Raw genomic sequence first — 19,515 nt, 5'->3', positions numbered from 1 at the left:
TCTGTACCGAATAAAAATGGAGGAGAATGACTGATATCTCTTGTAATATTCACTGTATATATCAAGAGTAATTGTCTGGTGCTGGCCTGCTAACCAGGTTCATTGGAATCCTTTAAATGTCAAATGTAGAGAAATGTATCAGAAAGTATTCAAATCTATCCAGTAAGGTGGACACATCTATACAAATATTGCTTAAAATATCTGGTAAGGGCTTCCCTGGTGGCGCAGTGGTTGAGAGTCCGCCTGCCGATGCAGGGGACGCGGGTTCGTGCCCCGGTCCGGGAAGATCCCACGTGTCGCGGAGCGGCTGGGCCCGTGAGCCATGGCCGCTGAGCCTGTGCATCCGGAGCCTGTGCTCCGCAACGGGAGAGGCCACAACAGTGAGAGGCCCGCGTACCGAAAAAAAAAAAAAAAAAAAAAAATATCTGGTAAACTTTGGACACCCATGTTCTTAGCAGCATTATCCACAATAACTAAAGGGTGGAAGCAACCCAAGTGTCCACCGATGTTGGTATATACATACAACGGAATATCACTCAGCCATAGAAGAAAGAACATTCTGACACATGCTACAAACACTGATGAACCCTGAGGACACTAGGCTAAGTGAAATAAGCCAGTCACCAAAGGACAAATACTGTACGATTCCACTCACATGGAAACCTAGAGTCATCAAATTCATAGAAACGGAAAGCAGAATGTTTGTTGCCATGGTCGGGGGAACAGAGGGTATCAGGAAGGGAGAGTTATTGTTTAACAGGTAGAGAGTTTCAGTTTTGCAAGATGAAAAAGTTCTGGAGATGAATGTGGTGATGTTAGCACAACCATTGAATGTATTCATTGTCACTGAAATGTACACTTGAAATGGTTAAAACGGTCAAGTTTATGTTTTACGTATATACATGTATATTTTACCACAATTTTAAAAAAGAAAAAAAAATTGGTAATATATATTCGCCATCAGAAGTCTGGTAGTTTCAGAAGTATCTGAACAAGACACTGTTGGTACATGGGACAGAAAATGCTAGATAAGCAGTATTTCCAGAGTTAGTTCCATAATTATTAACAGTTCTCTATGTCTCAACCTCAAATTCATCACAATAAATCTAGGGTCTTTTACTTAAGAGTTTTTCTCTTTTTAAAAAGATTTATGAGGGCTTCCCTGGCGGCGCAGTGGTTGAGAATCTGTCTGCCAATGCAGGGGACACAGAGGTTCAAGCCCTGGTCCGGGAAGATCCCACATGCCACAGAGCAACTAGGCCCGTGAGCCACAACTACTGAGACTGCGCGTCTGGAGCCTGTGCTCCGCAACGAGAGGCCGCGACAGTGAGAGGCCCGCTCGCCGCAACTAGAGAAAGCCCTCGCACAGAAATGAAGACCCAACACAGCGAAAAATAAATAATAAATAAATAATAAATAAATAAATAAAGATTTATGAGTAGCTGTGTTTTAAAGGTACTGAATCTTACGAGGGCATTCACAGTGTTGGACTATAGAGCAGATGGTTATTTCAAATGGTAACTTTGTTCTACAATAAACTGTTAGTTTGGGGAAAACAGTGGAGAACCCTCTCACACCTTCTGCGGTGGTCTCCTCTCCAGCTAAGGGTGTACTGAAGCCATCCTCGTATTCCGCGGTCACGTTGACCAGGTACAGGGTCTCCGGCTTCAAGTTGCTGAGAACGACACTGGTGCTCGAGGCTGGTTCCACCACTGTCACCTCACCATCCCCAGTAGCCTCCTTGTAGGTGATGTGGTATGAAAAAACATTTTCTCCTGAAGGAGACCAACTGGTTTTCAAACTGTAGGAAGTCACCTCAGAAAAACTAAGGTCCTTTGGAGGCACATAAGCTGTTAAGGAAAAAAAAAAAAAAAGGACATAGTTAAAAGTTTTAAATCTATAAAGCAAAAATGGACCTAATGACTACACACTTTTTCAAATGGCTTACACTCATGTGGGAGAGTGGTCATTGAGACCAAGGCACTGAGTAATGTTGCACACAAGACCACTGAGAGAAAGCTTCTCACTCACAGCCCCACAAAGAGGTCCTGATCATTTGTCTTGACCATTCATACTACTAAGTTATGTGTTTAAATAACCAGTTAAAACTGAATTAGAGTTTTGAGCTTCCTAAGACAAAGCACTAATGGAATGGTCCTGCCCACAACTGGAATACTTAAAACAGTAACAGACCTAAAATGAACCATCAAAATGTTCCCATTCATCCCGGGCAATCAGATATCAACCTTTGATGGTAGACAGATATTTCAAAGTAATAATTTAAAATTTTTTCCTAACAAAAGAATATTTATTAAACTAAATCATAGGAAGGCACAATGTTGAAGGCACACTCACTGTCCTTAGGGGACATACAATCAAATTGGAGAGACAAGAGAGTGTAAAGTTATTAACAAAAGAAAGTAGTATATTTGAATGCCAAATGACTATAAGTGATAAGTGTTATAGCCCTAGAACAATTAAGAAGCTTGATGAAAGAGATGGGACTTTTAATCGAATGTTGAAAAACAGAATTTGGACAAATGAAGAAAAAAGGATAGGGAATTCCAGATGTGAGGAAGGATGCCCAAAAAATGGTCCAGGAAAGAGAATGCATAAGGAGGATTCAAAGATCCAGGACTATGTTCCAGTCATCTTTGATTCAAAGCAACTAGCTCAGCATCTAACACATGGTAGACACTCAATTCGTGGTTATTGAACTGGATGCAACAAATGGGTTTAATAAAGCTGGTTCCCCGCCCTGACTGAGGATCTAAGATCAAAAACAGCTCATGACTCTTAGGATAAACAGCTTTTTCACCAATAAATACCTGACCCACACCCAGGAGAAAGTCGTATCTCAGAGCTAAATGAGTTAAGTTCAGTAGTTTTCAATAACATAGGAAGGTTACTTTTTCCTATAGATAAAAATAATTGACAAAGCATATTATCCACAATTTTAGAAGCACAAATTCTGTGTTCATGAAGGGATAACTTTTACTTTACAAAGCCTACTGACCTTTTTTCTTTATAGCTGCCAATTCTTGCTCAATTCTAAGACAGATAGACTGTGTGAGTTCAAAAGATATCCTCTGAAAAGCATCAAAATCTTCCACTGTGAACACATGGGTCTCAGCAGGAGGAGAGGCAATGGCTTCTAATTCTGAGCGAACAGCATCCTTCACACCAACTGCAAAGATTTCAACATCTGAATTCCTTAGCTTTATAGCTGGGTCTCTGAAAGCATCGGACGATTTTCCATCCGTGATAAGAATCATGACCTTTGGGACGTCGCTTCTTGAACCCTTGCCCGGCACAAATATTTTCTCTCTAACGTAAGTCATTGCTTTCCCAGTGTTGGTGGATCCTCCTCTGTAGGGGAAGGTGTTTATTGCTTCGATTATATCTTCAACTTTGGTGAATTTTTTCAATGTGAACTCAGTATGAGGATCCCGGCTGTACTGGACAAGACTTATCTGTACCCTATTCGGTGAAATCTCAAAACTTTTGACGAGAACTTCCAAAAAGGCTCTAACTTTAACAAAGTTTGCAATCCCAATGCTATAGGAACCATCAACCAAAAACACAATATCGGCTTTTATATCCACACCACGTGAGCATTCTGTAAAGAGAAAGAAAGCCCATTAAAGTTCAACAAATACAAATTAATCAATAAAATATAGATACAGCTGTCCCTCTGTATCCTTGGGGGATTGGTTCCAGGACCTCCTTCCCTACACCAAACTCCAGGGATGCTCATGTCCATTCTATAAAATGGCACAGGGAAGGAAGCCCTCCAGATCCGCGGATTCCGCATCTGCAGAGTCAACCAACGTCAGACCACACAGTGGTTGAATCTGTGGATACGGAACCTCAGGTACGGAAGGCCTACGGTATCTGCTTTTCTCAGTAAGCAGCCTTCTTTAAAAGAAAACTATTGCAAACATTCTGTTTAAAAGTAAACCTGAACCAGCATACTATTAAATGGACCTTCAGGTATTCCAAACTCAGTGATACACCCATTAACTCACCCACTTGAATTTTCATTGGCTGAGTCTTCTCCATTATTGAAACCGGTTCACTGGATGTCAGTCCCTTCATGGCAGAAACGCTGATCTGGTATTCTGTGTCTGCTGAGAGGTCACGAACATTGAGTGTGGTCGTCTGAGGACCCACACTCAGAGCATGCTGTCGGCTTCCTGCGGTCATGGGTGTAAGGAGAACTTTATAGCCAGTCACTGGGCTAGGAGATGGATTCCAACTTAGCTTAACGTATTTTGATGAGACTTCCGTGGCAATCAAATTTGAAGGAGGTTCAACAACTACAAAATAATGAGCAGAAGAGAGATTTAAAATAGTGAGATGCAACCCTGTTAATGAGGTCTTCATGTTTGCACCTCAGTTTTCCTTATTCGAATTAATCATGAATGCATCAGGAAAAGTTCCCCAATCCCAGTCCCCCACTTCCACCTGTACCCATCAAACTGAAAGAGACTCAGTGCCTGAATTTTAATCAGAGAGATGAGAAGTTTAGGGAAAAAAAAGTCCTTGGAGAAATTAATAATAGGACATCTGATGCCTAATTCATTCTCTGGGACCAAGATTTTCCATTCTGGTTTTGGTATTACACTCATTGCCTTTATTCAGGTACCAAAGGAAGCACTTGATGAATATTTGTTAAATCAATGACTTACTCAATGCTTTAGAAAGTTTTTCTCTCTTAATAGTAATATAAGCATAATAATGTAACATTTAAGATACTTTATAATATGCCAAGAAAGATAAAGAATTCAGCAGTTCTTAAATGACAGGCTCTTATCATCTTAAGCAATTGTATTTCCACTTATTCAAGATAAGAAAAAAAGTTCAGCTATGTTCATAATGCCACCAAACAGGGGTGAAACAATGGTTTACAACATGCATATTGACAAGCAAATACTGATCATCTAAAAATGTTCTATCCTTACTCAGCGTAGAACAGAGTCGTGTATTGGGCTGGCCAAAAAGTTCGTTCGGGATTTTCCGTTAAGATGTTCCGAACGAACTTTTCAGCCAATCCAACACTTAGCAGATAACAAAGTATTTTAAGCTATTTCAGACCAAATCTTCCAAGTTTTAGACTTGCCAGTGGAATCAGTTTCCCAGAAGATATAGTTGTAAGTTTTTATAAGTCAGGCCGCAACAGTGGATGATAAAATATGTACAAGGTTACCCACTGTCCTCTGAAAAAGGCAATCAGATGTAGTCCATAAAAATGACGCATAAGGAAGTGAGAAGCAGTGGGAGGAAAGCGATGGATGTGCCAACTGGAAGTTTAGGCAAAGCTCTGGATTGATGCGGAGACAGTGCTGGGGAGCGGAAGTCTCAGGCGATCGCCAGCAACAGAGAGAAGAGGCCCCAAAACGGACTGCAACGCAGCCCACACCCCTTCCAGGGAGAGTTCAAACGGGGGCAGAACCAAACTTTGGCCTAACCTCGCACACACACCCTAGTGAAGGTGAAACACGTGAATGTTTTAAAAGACTGAGTAAAGAGAGGTTGACCCGGGGAAAGATGGGCGGGGGTGGATTTTGTAATAAAGCAGAGCAAACAATCAGACATTAGGCGGTAAAACAAAGAAAGAGATTCAGAGTCCATGAAATAATAATAACATTGCCAAAATACTTGGGGTTTGTAGATTAAAGAGTTTATATGATTGAAGATGTAGCTCTTTAGAACTTATCTTTAATCAGTTGTGAATTCTTAGGCTAAGAGGCGAACAATTATGGAAACTGTGACTTTTTAATACTCCAAAGGATGCTTATGAAATGTCTTTTCTCTCTCCCATGTACTTAAAAGCAATGACTGATAAAATGGAAGCATTTTCCAAATGTGGGAGGATCAAACTGACTGATCTTTGAAATATTCTTAAGAGCCCTGAAAACACTCTGCAGGGTATGGTGACGGAAACTCTTTTCCTCCGCCATTTACTAGAACCAGAATGCTAAACTAAATGTCCCTCTGCCTGTGAAGCCGTAACTGCTCTCAAGTAATGGAAGAGGGGGACACATGAGAACGCCCAACAATTCACTCACCTTCTTCTCCACTGACCAATTCCCCGAGCTGGTCGTCCACACCTGAGCACACCTGGGAGATGATCTCGTTCTGGATGTCCACAATCGCGTCGAAGTTGGCCACGTTGAAAACGTGATTTAGGGAAGGTGTGGAGGCGATTTGTTTGAGTTCTTTTGCATCTGCGGCTTTAATGCCTTAAAAAAAAAAAAAAGGACAAGGATATGGGAAGGGAAGTGTGGGAAGTAAAGACATTTTCAAGTCCTATTCAGTCATAAACTGGAATTGTTTTGCGTCCTAATGAATGTGCAACTGTTGAAATGACAAAAGCATTTTCCCATTTCACGTAACATGGCCAAAGAGGCAAAAGGCTGGTTGGTAAAACAGAGTGGGCTCTCATGCCAACCGTGCCATCGTTTGTCCCTGCCATCTGTAAAGATAATACTTTGTACTTCCAGAGTCCTGAATGAGCTGGAACCCTCTGAATTCTTCAAGTGTTACATAAGAAAGGAAACATAAAAAACACTTAGTGATAATAGGAGGAAGATCTTTATTAGAATCATTGGCCCAGCATTCTTTGAAAAGCAGAGCGTTGACAAAGAATGTGAATACTGCCTTACTTAATGCATATGCTAAAGGAGTTACGTGAGAGAAATAGATAAGCAGAACTTTTACTCAAAAATGATTTGGATTAACACTACACTATCAAATGCAGTAAAAACTGCTTTCCTTCCTTGAGAAAGAATCCTTCCTTGAGGAATCAACCCTTCATCTTCCTGGCCATTAAGTATTAAAGTAGTTCTAAAATGAAAATACTGAACCAAACTTGACCTACCCAAAGAGAACACTTCAACCCCAATACTGCGAAGCTCTCTTGCTGGAATTTCCACTTCGTCCTGGGATTTGCCATCGGTAATAATAATTGCCACTTTGGGAAAGCCAACTCTTGATCCAGCAGATTCCGTGAAAGTATTTTTAATTAAGTAATCAATGGCTTCCCCTGAAATGAAAAAGAAATATGTTCAGTTCCACGTGACACAATTTTACCAAAATCAAAAGCTATGGGATTAATTTCAAAATTATTTAACATATGATAATTTGGGCAATGCATCATTTCTTTCCCAAATAGATACTTCATTTATCTTAAACAATACCACAATTTGTAAAAACATACCTGTCATCGTGTTGCCACCTTTGTATGGGATTTTTTTTATTGCAGCAAGTAGCTCATCCCGTTGATAGTACTGATTTAAGTTAAATTCCGTCCTGGTGTCAGAGCTGTACTGAACAACTCCAACCCTTGTCTTCTCTTCCCCAACGTCAAAAGCAGACACAAGAGCAGCAATGAAGTCTAAAATGTACTTGAAATTATTTCTTCCCACACTCCATGAGCCATCCACAAGGAACACTAAATCAGTCCAGGCACTGACAGAGCATTCTGAAATACATGTGATATATTTTTTAAATGATACACTAATAAATCCATCTAGCATTAAGGAATACAAACTAACGTGGCAAAAAGGTTGGCTCCTAAAATCATTTTGTTCATTCGAACTTTTCACATTGTTCTTTACCCACAACTGACATGCACAAAAGAATGTAAAACTTTATTGGCACACATAGAAGCATTTTCAGTATGCATCTCTGCAACTATACGTCTTTAAACTGTTGTATAAGACACTGTGCAAGACTAGATACATATATGACCCATTCTCCAAGAGCCTGTGACCCAAGTATCGTTGCTATTGATTTGTCTATTTTTATAACTATATCCTCACTCTTTTCTCCAAGTAAAAACTATATAAAATATCTAGGAGACAGACAAAAGAAATGTAAGCAAAGTGTTTTCATTCTTGGTATTCTGAGATCAATAAATACAAAGCAATTGCTGTACCATTTAAGCAAATGCGGTAGGGTTGAAGAAAAGAGCACATCGTTTTTAACAATTCTCCTGCATTTTACAATATAATTGTCTAACGTTTGCAGCTCGTTAGTCTAGAGGGTTAATGGAGTCTTAACAGAAGTGCCAACAAGCATAAAAAATGTGAGGCAAAATCGCCATAATATCTTGTCCTATTTATCAATGTATTTTAAATTGACAACTAAAACCTTCTTGTACTAAACAAAACGGGGGGAAAACGTTTTCATTCAGAAGTAAAAATATGTGTAGTACCCTTAAATCACTAAAAATGCAACAATTGGCCTTTATAACCAAACATATTTTTCCCTCTCTCTGTGGTCAGGTGGGGAGGGGGGAACACGTTGGTTTTTATGAAAATCTGTATTCATAAAGCAAAGTTGAGTGAATTTTCTGAAGATATTTTTGTCCCTGCAGTCAGTTGGTAGATAATAAGAGGAGTATTTGGCTAGGAAGAGGAGGAAAGGTCCTGGGAAATTTGCAAGCCAATACAAGTTGCATGCCTAAATAATTTTTGCCTACTATTTAATGGGCCAATTTAAGCCTACTGAAAGTCAGTATTTAGAATAATGCTTTGATTTAGAATAAATATTGATGATTCAGGGAAAATATTTGCATTGTAACTGCATACTATAAACTTCGCTTCAGATGATGAGACATCAAAAAGAACTATAAACAGTGACCTGGCGGGAAAAATTCAGGATAGAGGGAACTTCATGTTCACAATCTTTTTATTGTTATCCTGAGTCATAAATCCAATTTACAAGGTGGCAAAATTAGAAGTCCAAGAAACCCTTCAGGGATCCATCCCAGCAAGTCACACAGAGCAGTGTAAGACCAAAAGGGGCTAGAAGCCACAAAACCAGACACTAAAATTGCTTTCATTTGATTACAAATGCATCAACTTATCAGGGACGTCTTACAGAGACTCCGGAAGCGGTTACAACTGCACCAACTAAGCCCATGTAAACACCCTAGAAATAAGCATAACATATACAGAGACATAGAAATACATTTTCATGGCAATGGAATTGCTGAAAACACTGTGAGGGCATCTCCCTTGTGGTCCAGCCCTATAGCTCTCATGCACCCCTGAGCTACCACCTATTTCTATAGTTTGTCTTTGAGCAAGGATTTAAGTCCAGTGATGAGCTTTGGTTTTCACCTACTGCCATCCTGCAGGGGAACTTGGACACACACACATTTAAAACACTCGCAGTCAAAAGAATATTTAGCACATAGAATGAATGGTTAGAAAGTCAGAACGTAGGTGTTACAACCACTTAGTCATACATTACTATTACGTTGCCTGTACTTCCTGTAGATAAAGCTTACAGGAATTAATATAGGAGTGAGATGAAACTATGGACCTAGTTGGAACATCTCCTTTAGATTACATTTATAAGTTCTGCAAAGCCAAGCACAAATATTAAGGGAAATGCTTACTTTGTATCTCTGTTTTTCCAGGTTTCTTCTCCCCTGGCTTTATCGGGCCACCTGTTTGAACTGAATCAAAACTTGATTATTACAAAAAGAAATGGACCCATACAACTACTTCCTAAGAAGAAAATAAGTACGTTGTCTTTCAAATGTATGGTCCATTCCCAGCTGGTCAGAGAATACAGCCAAATAAGCATTCCCTTGCAAATATCATTATTTTTAGGGAGATTTTAGATACATTTCAAAATGGATATTAACATTGTTGTCTGGCAAAGCCTGACGTTTTTAACAGTTTTCATTCATAATATTCCCGCTGTTTCCAGAGACCAGGATTATAAATCAGGAATGAATTATTCACAGCTACGAACATCTAGGATCATTGAAAGAATAGTTAATATGGATATAAATTAATTCTGCATAACAACAACTTAAATGTGAAAGCTGGAGAAATCTTCTGCAAAAAATAAGGTATAAAAGTACTTTAGACGTGTGCTTACTTGTTAATTGGCCTATAACTGGTACACTTTCTTCTACTTCATCATATGAAGTGATTGTCACCACATACTCTATTTCAGGTATGAGCTCTGTTAATAAAGTTTCAGTGGTACTAGCTGCAAGGGTAAATTCCCTAGTGGGCCCATCTGAAAATAGAGAAAGAAAAACATCAATGCAACAAAACTTTTTTCACATATAACATAACATATACTCAAAATCTGAAAATTCAAAACACACGTGTTTTTAGAATACCCAAACATTATTTTTTACTGCCTTCCAAAACAAACATTCTGAATTCTAGAAGTTCAATAAATGGACTGGCATTGCCTTCACTTGTTACAATCATAGTCCATATTTGTTTGTGGACTCAAGTATTCCTCTAGATTAGAGATATACCAGAATATCAAACAAAAATCTCTCATTATGTTTGAATATTAATGGTAGACAACACATGTTTTTATAAATTAGAGATAAAGCAGAAAATAATTTAATTTTAAATGATGCATTGGAGGAGAGCACTGAAAGAAAAAGAAGGGCTGAAAATCAACTCAAAGACAACAAACCCCATAGGCTAAAAGGAACATCTACTGGGAAACAGCATCCTCTTCTACAGAAGTGCATCCTCCGTACTCCAGCGGGGGATGGGAGCATATGCTAATGGGTAACCATGGTCCTCTGAATTGACTTAACTAGGTATCAAACATTTCAAGGTACAGTGTACTGAGCGTTTCCTTATATACTGACAATTATGTACTTCCTTCTAGATGATGATAATGCTCAATTCAATCAGGAAACACAGTAGTTCTTAGGGACTAAGTGACTTTTAAAATTCTTAAACATATTAAATTTTCATCAAAACATAAATAATCAAAAAAGGTAACCAATGTAAAAGAACCCTTTTTGAAATGCTCCAGGTTTACATGTGGAGCATTGCAGAACCCACCAGGGCCCCCATGGGAAAACAAGACACCAGGGCTCTGCTAGGTTTTTAAGGTATAGGAGTCAGTCATTGCCAACATCTGGAAACCAGATGAACTCTTTTTCAACTGTTTTTCTGCTTTGGAATAAATGAAATCGTTAACGGCAAATATATCTGGGAAGAAAATATTCAAGGAATAAAAAGTAAATTCTTGATCGCTTTTTAAGTTCTCGGATCGTATGGGAGAAAAATACAGCTTCCCAATTTCCTGATAAACCAGGATTTAAAATCAGTGGTATTTTTTAAAGGCCACAAGTATGTAAACACCGCTCTGGTGCTAAGTCATGTTGACATCATCTATCGCTTCTGTCAGCCAATACAGACCTCTTCCTACCACTTGGCCAGTGCTAGTAAAACTGGTTATTTTCCCATTCCACGTTAGAAATAAAAGTTAATCAACAGAGATGGGTTCTCCACACTTGGGCAACATCACGAATACTAAAGAAAACTTTTGAGAACAAGCAAAACAAGTTTTCTTCTTTCAAAGACTCTTAGCCTTAGGATCTACAGAATCTATCTAGTAAATCGTTGTCTTCCATCATGGCAGCTCACCACCATCCCAGAATCTGTGTCCTGGGTACTGAAGTGTGCAGGACACTGGGCAAGGCGTAATAACTCACTTCATCACTTGTCACTTGAAGTGTTGGACAGATTAAGTGATTCAAGGAGAATGTCAAGAAGTGATCATTCTATTTTATAAAAGCAAAGATTACCAGCAATATTCTGATCGGGGCCGGGGTGGGGGGAGTCTATTTTTAGTAACAACAGCTTAGCACAGCAAACCAAGTTAATAAAGCTAACACTATAAAAATATAATAACGAGTCCTGGGCTGGAAATCTGGAGATCTGAGTCCACCAAATATCTTGCGACGTTAGGTGAACCCCTCAGGTTTTCTAAATCCTGGCTTCCTCATAATGAAATGGAAGGAGGGGAAAAGATCAGATTATATCACCTTTGATGTCTCTGTCCTAAAATCCCAACATGTCAAAACTTACCCGTTGTGGAGTCCACTGTTATTTTGAAACCCACAATTGGATCAGGTGGTCTTGCCCATGACATATGAACAGTATTTTCATCTATAATTTTAAAATTCAAGTCTGAAGGTGGGTCAACTGCAAGAGAGAGAGTTGATATCAGTTACACTTTCCAATGTCACAAAACGGTCAATTTAATTAATAAAGAATTGTGTTGAGCAAAGCTTACTAAAATTGTCTTTGCATAAATTTGTTTCCAACAAATATAAAAGATATCTTGTTGGACGAGAATAAAATTAAAAGCTGACAAGATGTGACAAAACATCAGAGAGTATACATATTACAGAGGACAGCACAAAACACTTTGGATCCTTGAGTTGCTCGGTCATCCAAGAATGGCCAGCAAAATCAAGCATAATAGAAACATATTTGGATACAAGTACATATACAGGTACAATGAAATCACATATAATAACCACATATGCAAACAATTCACATAACAATTAAGGAACTTCCGATACATGCTGAGTGCATTTTGAATAAGCATGCCAAATAACAACCTGCTTACAACCACAGAGGTTAAGTGAGAACACTGACATAATACATTTTTTCCATAATGTGGAAAAGGAGCAATGATATTTTGGTTCATTCTCTGCATCACTGCCTTGTTATTAATTTTTGTTTGATAATTCTCAATCTGTGGCAGAGATGAAAAATGTATTGAAATAAAAAGGAGGAATCATGGGAAATTTAGCACTGTTATGTCTCACAAGGAAATATACATTTAAATGTATATTTGTATTCGTATAGACCAATGTTCAAAAATAGTAATAAGGGGTGTCAATCAGTTATAAGTATATAAAGAGTGATACACAGATGTTTATAAAACTAACAAACATTCTGCCTGTTTACACCAATTTGCTGTACGTTTGCAAGGTGTAAACCAACGCTGTTATTTTCCTTTGCAGCAGGTATACTCCATACTAGAAGTGGCATTTTAAATTAAAATGCCAGTATGGTCCTTTACAAAACAATGGTTAATTATGAAAAGACAACATCAATGTATATTTATGGACATTTATTTACAGAACTTAAAGAAAATAGTGAGGAAGGATCAGCCATCTGAAGACACGACTGCGCATAAATCTTGGAGAAGTCAATGACAGAAATAATTGAAAAGTACAGAAAGCAATAGTTTACATACAAAACTGTACAGCATCATGCATGTGTCAATGAAATGTTGACTTGTTTTTAGTTTCCCACAATGAACGAAAGCCTCCATGTACAATAGTCGTTACACAAAGACATTCCAGAAATATTTTATAATGATATTCTCTCTGCAGTGTTCATGCCTCATCATGCAGCATTGTACTGACTCACTGTCAGTGCATGGTCGATGCATTAAAAAGTATTACTCTTGAAGCAGGTCCACACAATAAGATGACTTTCCGCCATACTCTTCTTAAAGTGTTTCGGATTGAAAGTATTCCTGGTGAGTCAGAATTTTTGTCTCTCTTTTGAGAGATTACAGTCTCCTTTTAGGTTTTCCTAAAGGTCAATTGAACTATAGCAGTAGCTTTGAGACATGAGTCATAGAATTGAACTGGGGTTAGGTATTTATGTAATATTAATAGCACATTTTAATGGAAATTATACAAATTAAGCAAACGTTTGCTTTAATGAACTGCTGCTTCCAACTGTAGGAGATGGCTTTTTATTCTTATTGGATACGCTAGTAATGGAATGAATGTTATTTTCTTACTATCCATACACAGGCAGTGAGATTAGACTATTAATCTACATGCATAGTTTAATTACTCAACATTCTGCTGTCTGTAACCGTTTTGCGAGGTTTACTGGCAGTCATCACTTAGTATAACAAGCATGCAACAGATGTTAATAGGACAATAGGTATTAAGAATATCATTATAAAATATTGTTCCAGTAGCAATGGCTCAGGACAAATTTAATGCAAAGGCAGAGGCAACTGGCCTGAGCATGCTTTTAAAAAAAATCAGTACATGGAAAAACAGTACCACCAACCTTGCAAGGAAATTGACCTGAAGCAGCAGACATTAGGTTAAAGCTGCTGAGGGGCAGCAGCCGCCCACCTTGTTGATTTCCAAATGACCAGGATTCCAGAAAAACTGAAAAATTGACTGTTGGGAAAAGTCTTTAACATTTCAGAGGACTTTAAGGTGTTTATAGAAACTCAGATGTGGTACTTGGGGATCAAAAGTAGGAAAGAATGGTCGACCAGCTTGTGTACAACAGAGAGCCCTTTCCACTTCTCTTCTTGCCACTTTTATCTCTTGTAAAACCTTTTAGGCTTGCCATTCTGTTTATATATTTTGCTTGTTTGTCTCATGAAAAAAGATAATAAAGCAGGTGTGAGTGTGGACCCCTGTCAACTTGAATCAACGCGAAATGTTTCTTCATTAACTTTGAAAATCTTTTATTTTATATAAAAATAATTCACAACCGCCCTTGCATCGTTACAAGCAGCGTCTATGCAGATGCCAGAATATTTCTAGGATGAACTATCTACATAGGGATCATGATTGTAAAGAGTCATAGTTGTGTAGAAGAAGAATCTGAACGAAGACAAAGAGAAGTAAAATTATAAATAAATAAGATAGCAATCATATATACTCATAAAACTGAATACTGATAGTGAAGAAACTAAAATTTTAAGTGTTCATAACCCTAGCGGTTTAAGTTCATATTTATGAATAATGCTTTTTGTTATCAAAAAGCTATGCTATGAAAGCTGCATTCTGCTGATATCTTCCTTAGATAAATTGGCAGGATTTAGGACTTTTTAGGAATAATTATAGCTAGCATTTGCTGAGTGTCTCTTCTGTGACAGGCAGAGAGCGAGTCACTTTATATATTGTCTCCTTCTTTTCTCATGATCACCCAGAGGAGTGGCCTAATTATCCCTGATTAACGGGTGAGTCAGTGAAATTCACAAGGGTTAACACAGCTAATAGGCAGGAAAACTTTGATCCCATAGTCTGACTCCAGAGCATACAGCTTCCTACCATACTTGCTTAAATGTAAAAAATAAGAAATATTTGAGTGAAAGATTAACTTTAGAAACCAATATTGATATGTATTTGCCTATTAAAATATACATAAGTATTTCTCTACTCTATAAAAAACCTTTATTTGATGCCTGGTCAACAATCAATATGTGCTATTCAGACATCTCCAATTCAGATACAGATAGAATTTGGTATATTAACTTTACAATTTTGAAACCAAAGTATCTACCTTGATATATAATTTTTTTTTTTACAAAACATTGTTTTTAATTATGGCACCCAAGAGGAAGACATAAAAGTTTACCCAGAGGTGGACGGATGGATGGATGGATGGATGGATAGATGGATGGACAGGTGGGAGGAGATTAGTCTAGTAAGATTTGGCAAGTGTATAAAATGTATTAAAGGTAAAGGAAAAGTGAGAACACACTACTAAAATATCATCTTGATGAACTAGTAAGACCTTTAGTCTAATCTGTGTGATGGCAACACTGAGAAGGGTACTACCTTAATGGCAGAAACCTTGAGAAGTGCACAAAGTGTGGTTTTACTATATTCAGTACGCATTAGTTTAAATTTTCCTTCCAAAGCTAGTATAAATTTAATGATCTCTGCCATGATACAGATACTCATTTCATCTGTGTTTATAAGATACCAAAAATAAGCAGTTGAAAAGTTAATATTTTAGACAAGTAATAAATTATTCTGTACAGATTACAAAATGCATCCTTTCATGAAACTGACTGGGTTGACCCGTTTTCAAGCAAGAAAGCAGCACAGTGTGGGCAAACTAGCACGAAACCAGGACTAGAAGACCTGGGTCTTGTCTATGCCTTGTCCCTAGGCAATCAGGTTAGTTGACTGAGTTATTCAGCTTCTCTGGTCCTCATTTTCTCATTTGGAAAATGAGAGGATTAGAATAGATGATCTATAAGTTCCCGTCGAGTTTGAAATTTCTGTTAGAACATAAGTTAGACACAGGAGTATAGAAATATACATTAATTAGCCTCTTAACCTAGACGTAAGATAATTAAAGCTTAAGACTTCAACTCACTCATGAATTAAAAATATCCAATCGTTCATTATATATTATGAACTACAAATCAGACTTACTAAAATTACAACTCTATTTTTTTTACAAAACATATGTCCATGTCAAATTCTAGATTAACTAGAAAGGTGTCTAACTCTCAGGGAACACTGGCCATTAATCTTTAAATGCAAAGCGTTAAATTTTCTAAATGGCAATTTACATACTGTATGATACAGGAACCAAAAATAAGTTACACATTCTAGATCTTACAGAGCACTGGCCAGGTTATAAGGTTAATAAAGTCTATGCTGTAGCTAAAAATTACAAATATTAAAAGCAAAAAAAAATCACTTTCACTCTTATTTCTATGGAACAAATACTGTATTATGAAAAATAAAGTTCCTTGTATAAGTAAGTAGAAGAAAACAACATGACAAAGGTGGTACCCCTATAAAAAAGGAGCAATGCAAAAAGTGAACACCAAAACCTTTTAATTAAAGGTATTGAGCTTTCAACATATAAAATAAAGTAAGTAGAAATTGACTGGAAAATAGTATGAATACAAGAGTACAAGTATGAGTTGCAAAAGGGAAAGAAAAGTAGCAATGGCTACTTTTTTTTTTTAATGTACCCTTTTTTTTTTAAAACATCTTTATTGGAGTATAATTGCTTTACAATGGTGTGTTAGTTTCTGCTGTATAACAAAGTGAATCAGCTATACTATACATATATCCCCATATCTCCTCCCTCTTGCGTCTCCCTCTCACCCTCCACAATGGCTACTTTTGAACTAAGATCAAAATAACATATCAAGAAGCAGGGCTGCCAGTTGAATTTGTGAAATGTGCCATCAGAAATACTTCAGAGAAATTCTGTTTGCAGCCCATTGTCCCCAGAAAGGCCTTGGCCACAAACTTTGTTAGCCCTTCCCAGGCTCCTGGGGCCACTTAGTAATTAACACCCGAGCTTTGCTGTCCAGTACTGGAGCCACAAACCACACGTGGCTATCAAGCACTTGAAATGTGGCCAGTCCAGATGAAATGCGCTGCAAGCATTACATACATACCCAATTTCAGACTTAGCTACAAAGAATGCAAAATATCTTACTAATAATTTTTATATTGATTACATGTTTAAATGGTAATATTATGGATATATTAGGTTAAGTGAAATATGTTATAAAGATTAATTTCTCCTTTTTCTTTTTCCTTTTTTAATGTCATAACCAGAAGATTTTAAGTTACATATGTGGCTTGCATCTGTGGCTCACAATCTGTTTCTATTTGACAGTGCCAAACTAGAATAAGGCCCCCTCCAAATAACAGATCTTACAAAAGGATCATTATTAAATGCTGGACTAAGTGGGTGAGAGACAAGAAGAGAAACAGCTTAAGAAAGCAAAAGAAAGAGCTGTATAATGTGGAAATAAATACAAATCTAAAAGATAAATTATGAGAAATACGGAAACAATCAGTGATGTAGAGAGTAAATTGTTCTTTTCAACTGCACTTTGCTAACCAGCCATTATCCAATTCAGAACTGATTTTTTTCCATTTACATCATTTCCAACCCAATTCTTGTCCTAAGACTTCTCAACCCTTTCTGATTTTCAAATAACTATTTTCTTAATGAGCAATAAATATGCCACTTTAGTGAATTATCTAAAAATATCTTTAGTAAGGCTTCCAGAAGTTCCTCAAGTGAAATTCCTTCCTAACAACGACATAGAAAGGAACATTAAAGGCAACCTCAGCTGAATATTACTTCACAGAGGCCACTCTGAAAAGCCTCTACATTCATAAAGTATTAATCAGATAAGAAGAGCCAGCACGTTTCCCTCACTTTTCTGAACAAGCCGTACATTTTGAAGACTCTCTGCTTTGTCCAATCTTAGTCTTTTGTACCTGCAGTCTCAAACTAGAGAATCAAACACAATAGAAAGTTTTTGAAAATCTCAGTGTGGTCATAAAACAGCTCTCCTTCCACACTGCCTCTAAGAAACACAACGCCCCCCCCGCCCTACCCCCCTTCCACACTGACCCACACAGAAGTATTGCTCTCCTCCCTTAATTTCATCGGGGGCATTTCTGCATTGGAAAAAAAGTATACATTTCTTAAGATGTCTTTTATGGTATTACCCCATTTACCTTGCAGAACAATAAATCTAGTTTATCAGGTCTCCAACGAAAACTGAGAGGACACAGAAGCCCCTCTTGGGTCAATATACAGAAAGGGCTTGTTCCGCGAATGCTGAGAAAGGAAGGCATCAAGTGCACACCGCAGCAAGCCTAAAACAAGGTTAAAACTCTAGCAGAAGTCCTTCGTTTTCCAAGGGCTGGAGCGTACTGAGCCGTTTTGCAGACCCTGAGGCCCTGAGACCCATCTCCGAACCTCTGAGCGACTCCGCACTCAGGTCTGAAGCTGAGGGAAGGAGGGAGGGGTAGTTGGTGCCCGGCTTGCCAGGCGCCCGCTAGCTTCCTAGCTTGAGAACCTTGGCCCAGACCCAACCTGTTCGCGTGGGGCTGGGGCTGGGCTTGGGCCACGGGTCTCGTAGCCCAGCGAACCAAACAGAGACAGCGGCGACCTCGGGCCGCGAGAACACACCCCGCGTCCCGGATCTCTGCTGGCCCGCCAGTCCCCTGGGCGGTTGGGCTGCTACCTCATTTGCCTGCACCGCCCGCCTAGCCGACTGAACTCCCCACAAAACACACAGACGCGCAGAGCCGGCTCTGTTGGAGTCTTTTATTGCGTGCTGTCACCGAGGTCGCAGTCCCGAGCCACGCGCACGAGCGAGCGCGCCCGCGCTCCGGGGCTCCTGGGTACCCCCCCCCGGAGGTGTTCGTCCCGCAGAGCTGGGTGCAGCCGTCGCCCCCTCCCGGACGGCTGGTCCTCTCGGAAGGCGGCCGTGTCGGTGGCAGTGTGGACAGCACACCGCAGAGACCAGAGCAAGGAGGGCACACAGCACTGTACGGGACGGCTTAAGCAGAATACGAAAGAGCGAGACCTGAGAGCTGGGAAATGGACAGACCTCAGAGAAGGGGGCGTTTCTCCGAAGGAGAGAAACTCCGGGAGAACACACGAAGCGCAGAGAGAAACACAGCAAGCAACAGAGACAAGAAAGATCTGCTTCTTTCCTTTCTAGACTTCTGCATGGTCACGGGGGAGAAGGAGGGAAGAGCCTTTTACCTTCTGCCTCAATGGAAGACAGGAGCAGGGCCGCGCCCAGGGCGGCGAGCGCTGGGGGAAGCCTGGTCCGCATGCTCGGCCTCGGGGCTCAAAGCCGCATGAAGGGATCTGCGGGAGGAAGCAGTGACGGCGTCAGAACCGGGTCCGGGCAGGCCGGGAGCCGGGTTAGAACTGGAGCCTGGACCCGGGCCAGGACCCGACCAGATCTGCCTTAATAACCATAGGGCCCAGACCAGCATATAATGGGCCTATTGTGAAGCAGTGTAAGTCAAGTTCATCTGCAGCAGTTTAATCACGGGCACTAAGAGAGAGTTCAAGTTTAAAGCGGGTCCTGTTTTCCTGGAGGCTGGCCCTGCTTAACATCCGGGGTGAAGGCCTTACCACGCCCCACATA

At 39.3% G+C, this 19,515-nt stretch overlaps 1 protein-coding gene across 1 annotated transcript in view; it reads right to left on the bottom strand.

Annotated features, from left to right (window-relative positions):
- The window catches only part of COL12A1 (collagen type XII alpha 1 chain), a 110,674-nt gene extending 91,448 nt beyond the window's left edge, over positions 1–19,226 (bottom strand). Inside the window, exons 1-10 of the mRNA XM_082855683.1 lie at positions 19,122–19,226; positions 11,877–11,993; positions 9,904–10,047; positions 9,413–9,472; positions 7,223–7,486; positions 6,884–7,048; positions 6,072–6,245; positions 4,029–4,319; positions 3,017–3,619; positions 1,578–1,850 (exon numbers count right to left, since the gene is read on the bottom strand). Coding sequence (XP_082711809.1) covers positions 1,578–1,850; positions 3,017–3,619; positions 4,029–4,319; positions 6,072–6,245; positions 6,884–7,048; positions 7,223–7,486; positions 9,413–9,472; positions 9,904–10,047; positions 11,877–11,993; positions 19,122–19,194 — 2,164 coding nt within the window. The 5' untranslated portion in view covers positions 19,195–19,226. The remainder of the gene's footprint in view (positions 1–1,577; positions 1,851–3,016; positions 3,620–4,028; positions 4,320–6,071; positions 6,246–6,883; positions 7,049–7,222; positions 7,487–9,412; positions 9,473–9,903; positions 10,048–11,876; positions 11,994–19,121) is intronic.
- Positions 19,227–19,515: the final 289 nt, after the last annotated feature.

Source organism: Leucopleurus acutus (assembly GCF_964270905.1).
Source record: "Leucopleurus acutus genome assembly, chromosome: 15".
Lineage (NCBI taxonomy): Eukaryota > Metazoa > Chordata > Mammalia > Artiodactyla > Delphinidae > Leucopleurus > Leucopleurus acutus.
The sequence above is the reverse complement of the archived record's forward strand: the minus strand, read 5'-3'. Positions and strand labels throughout refer to the sequence as shown.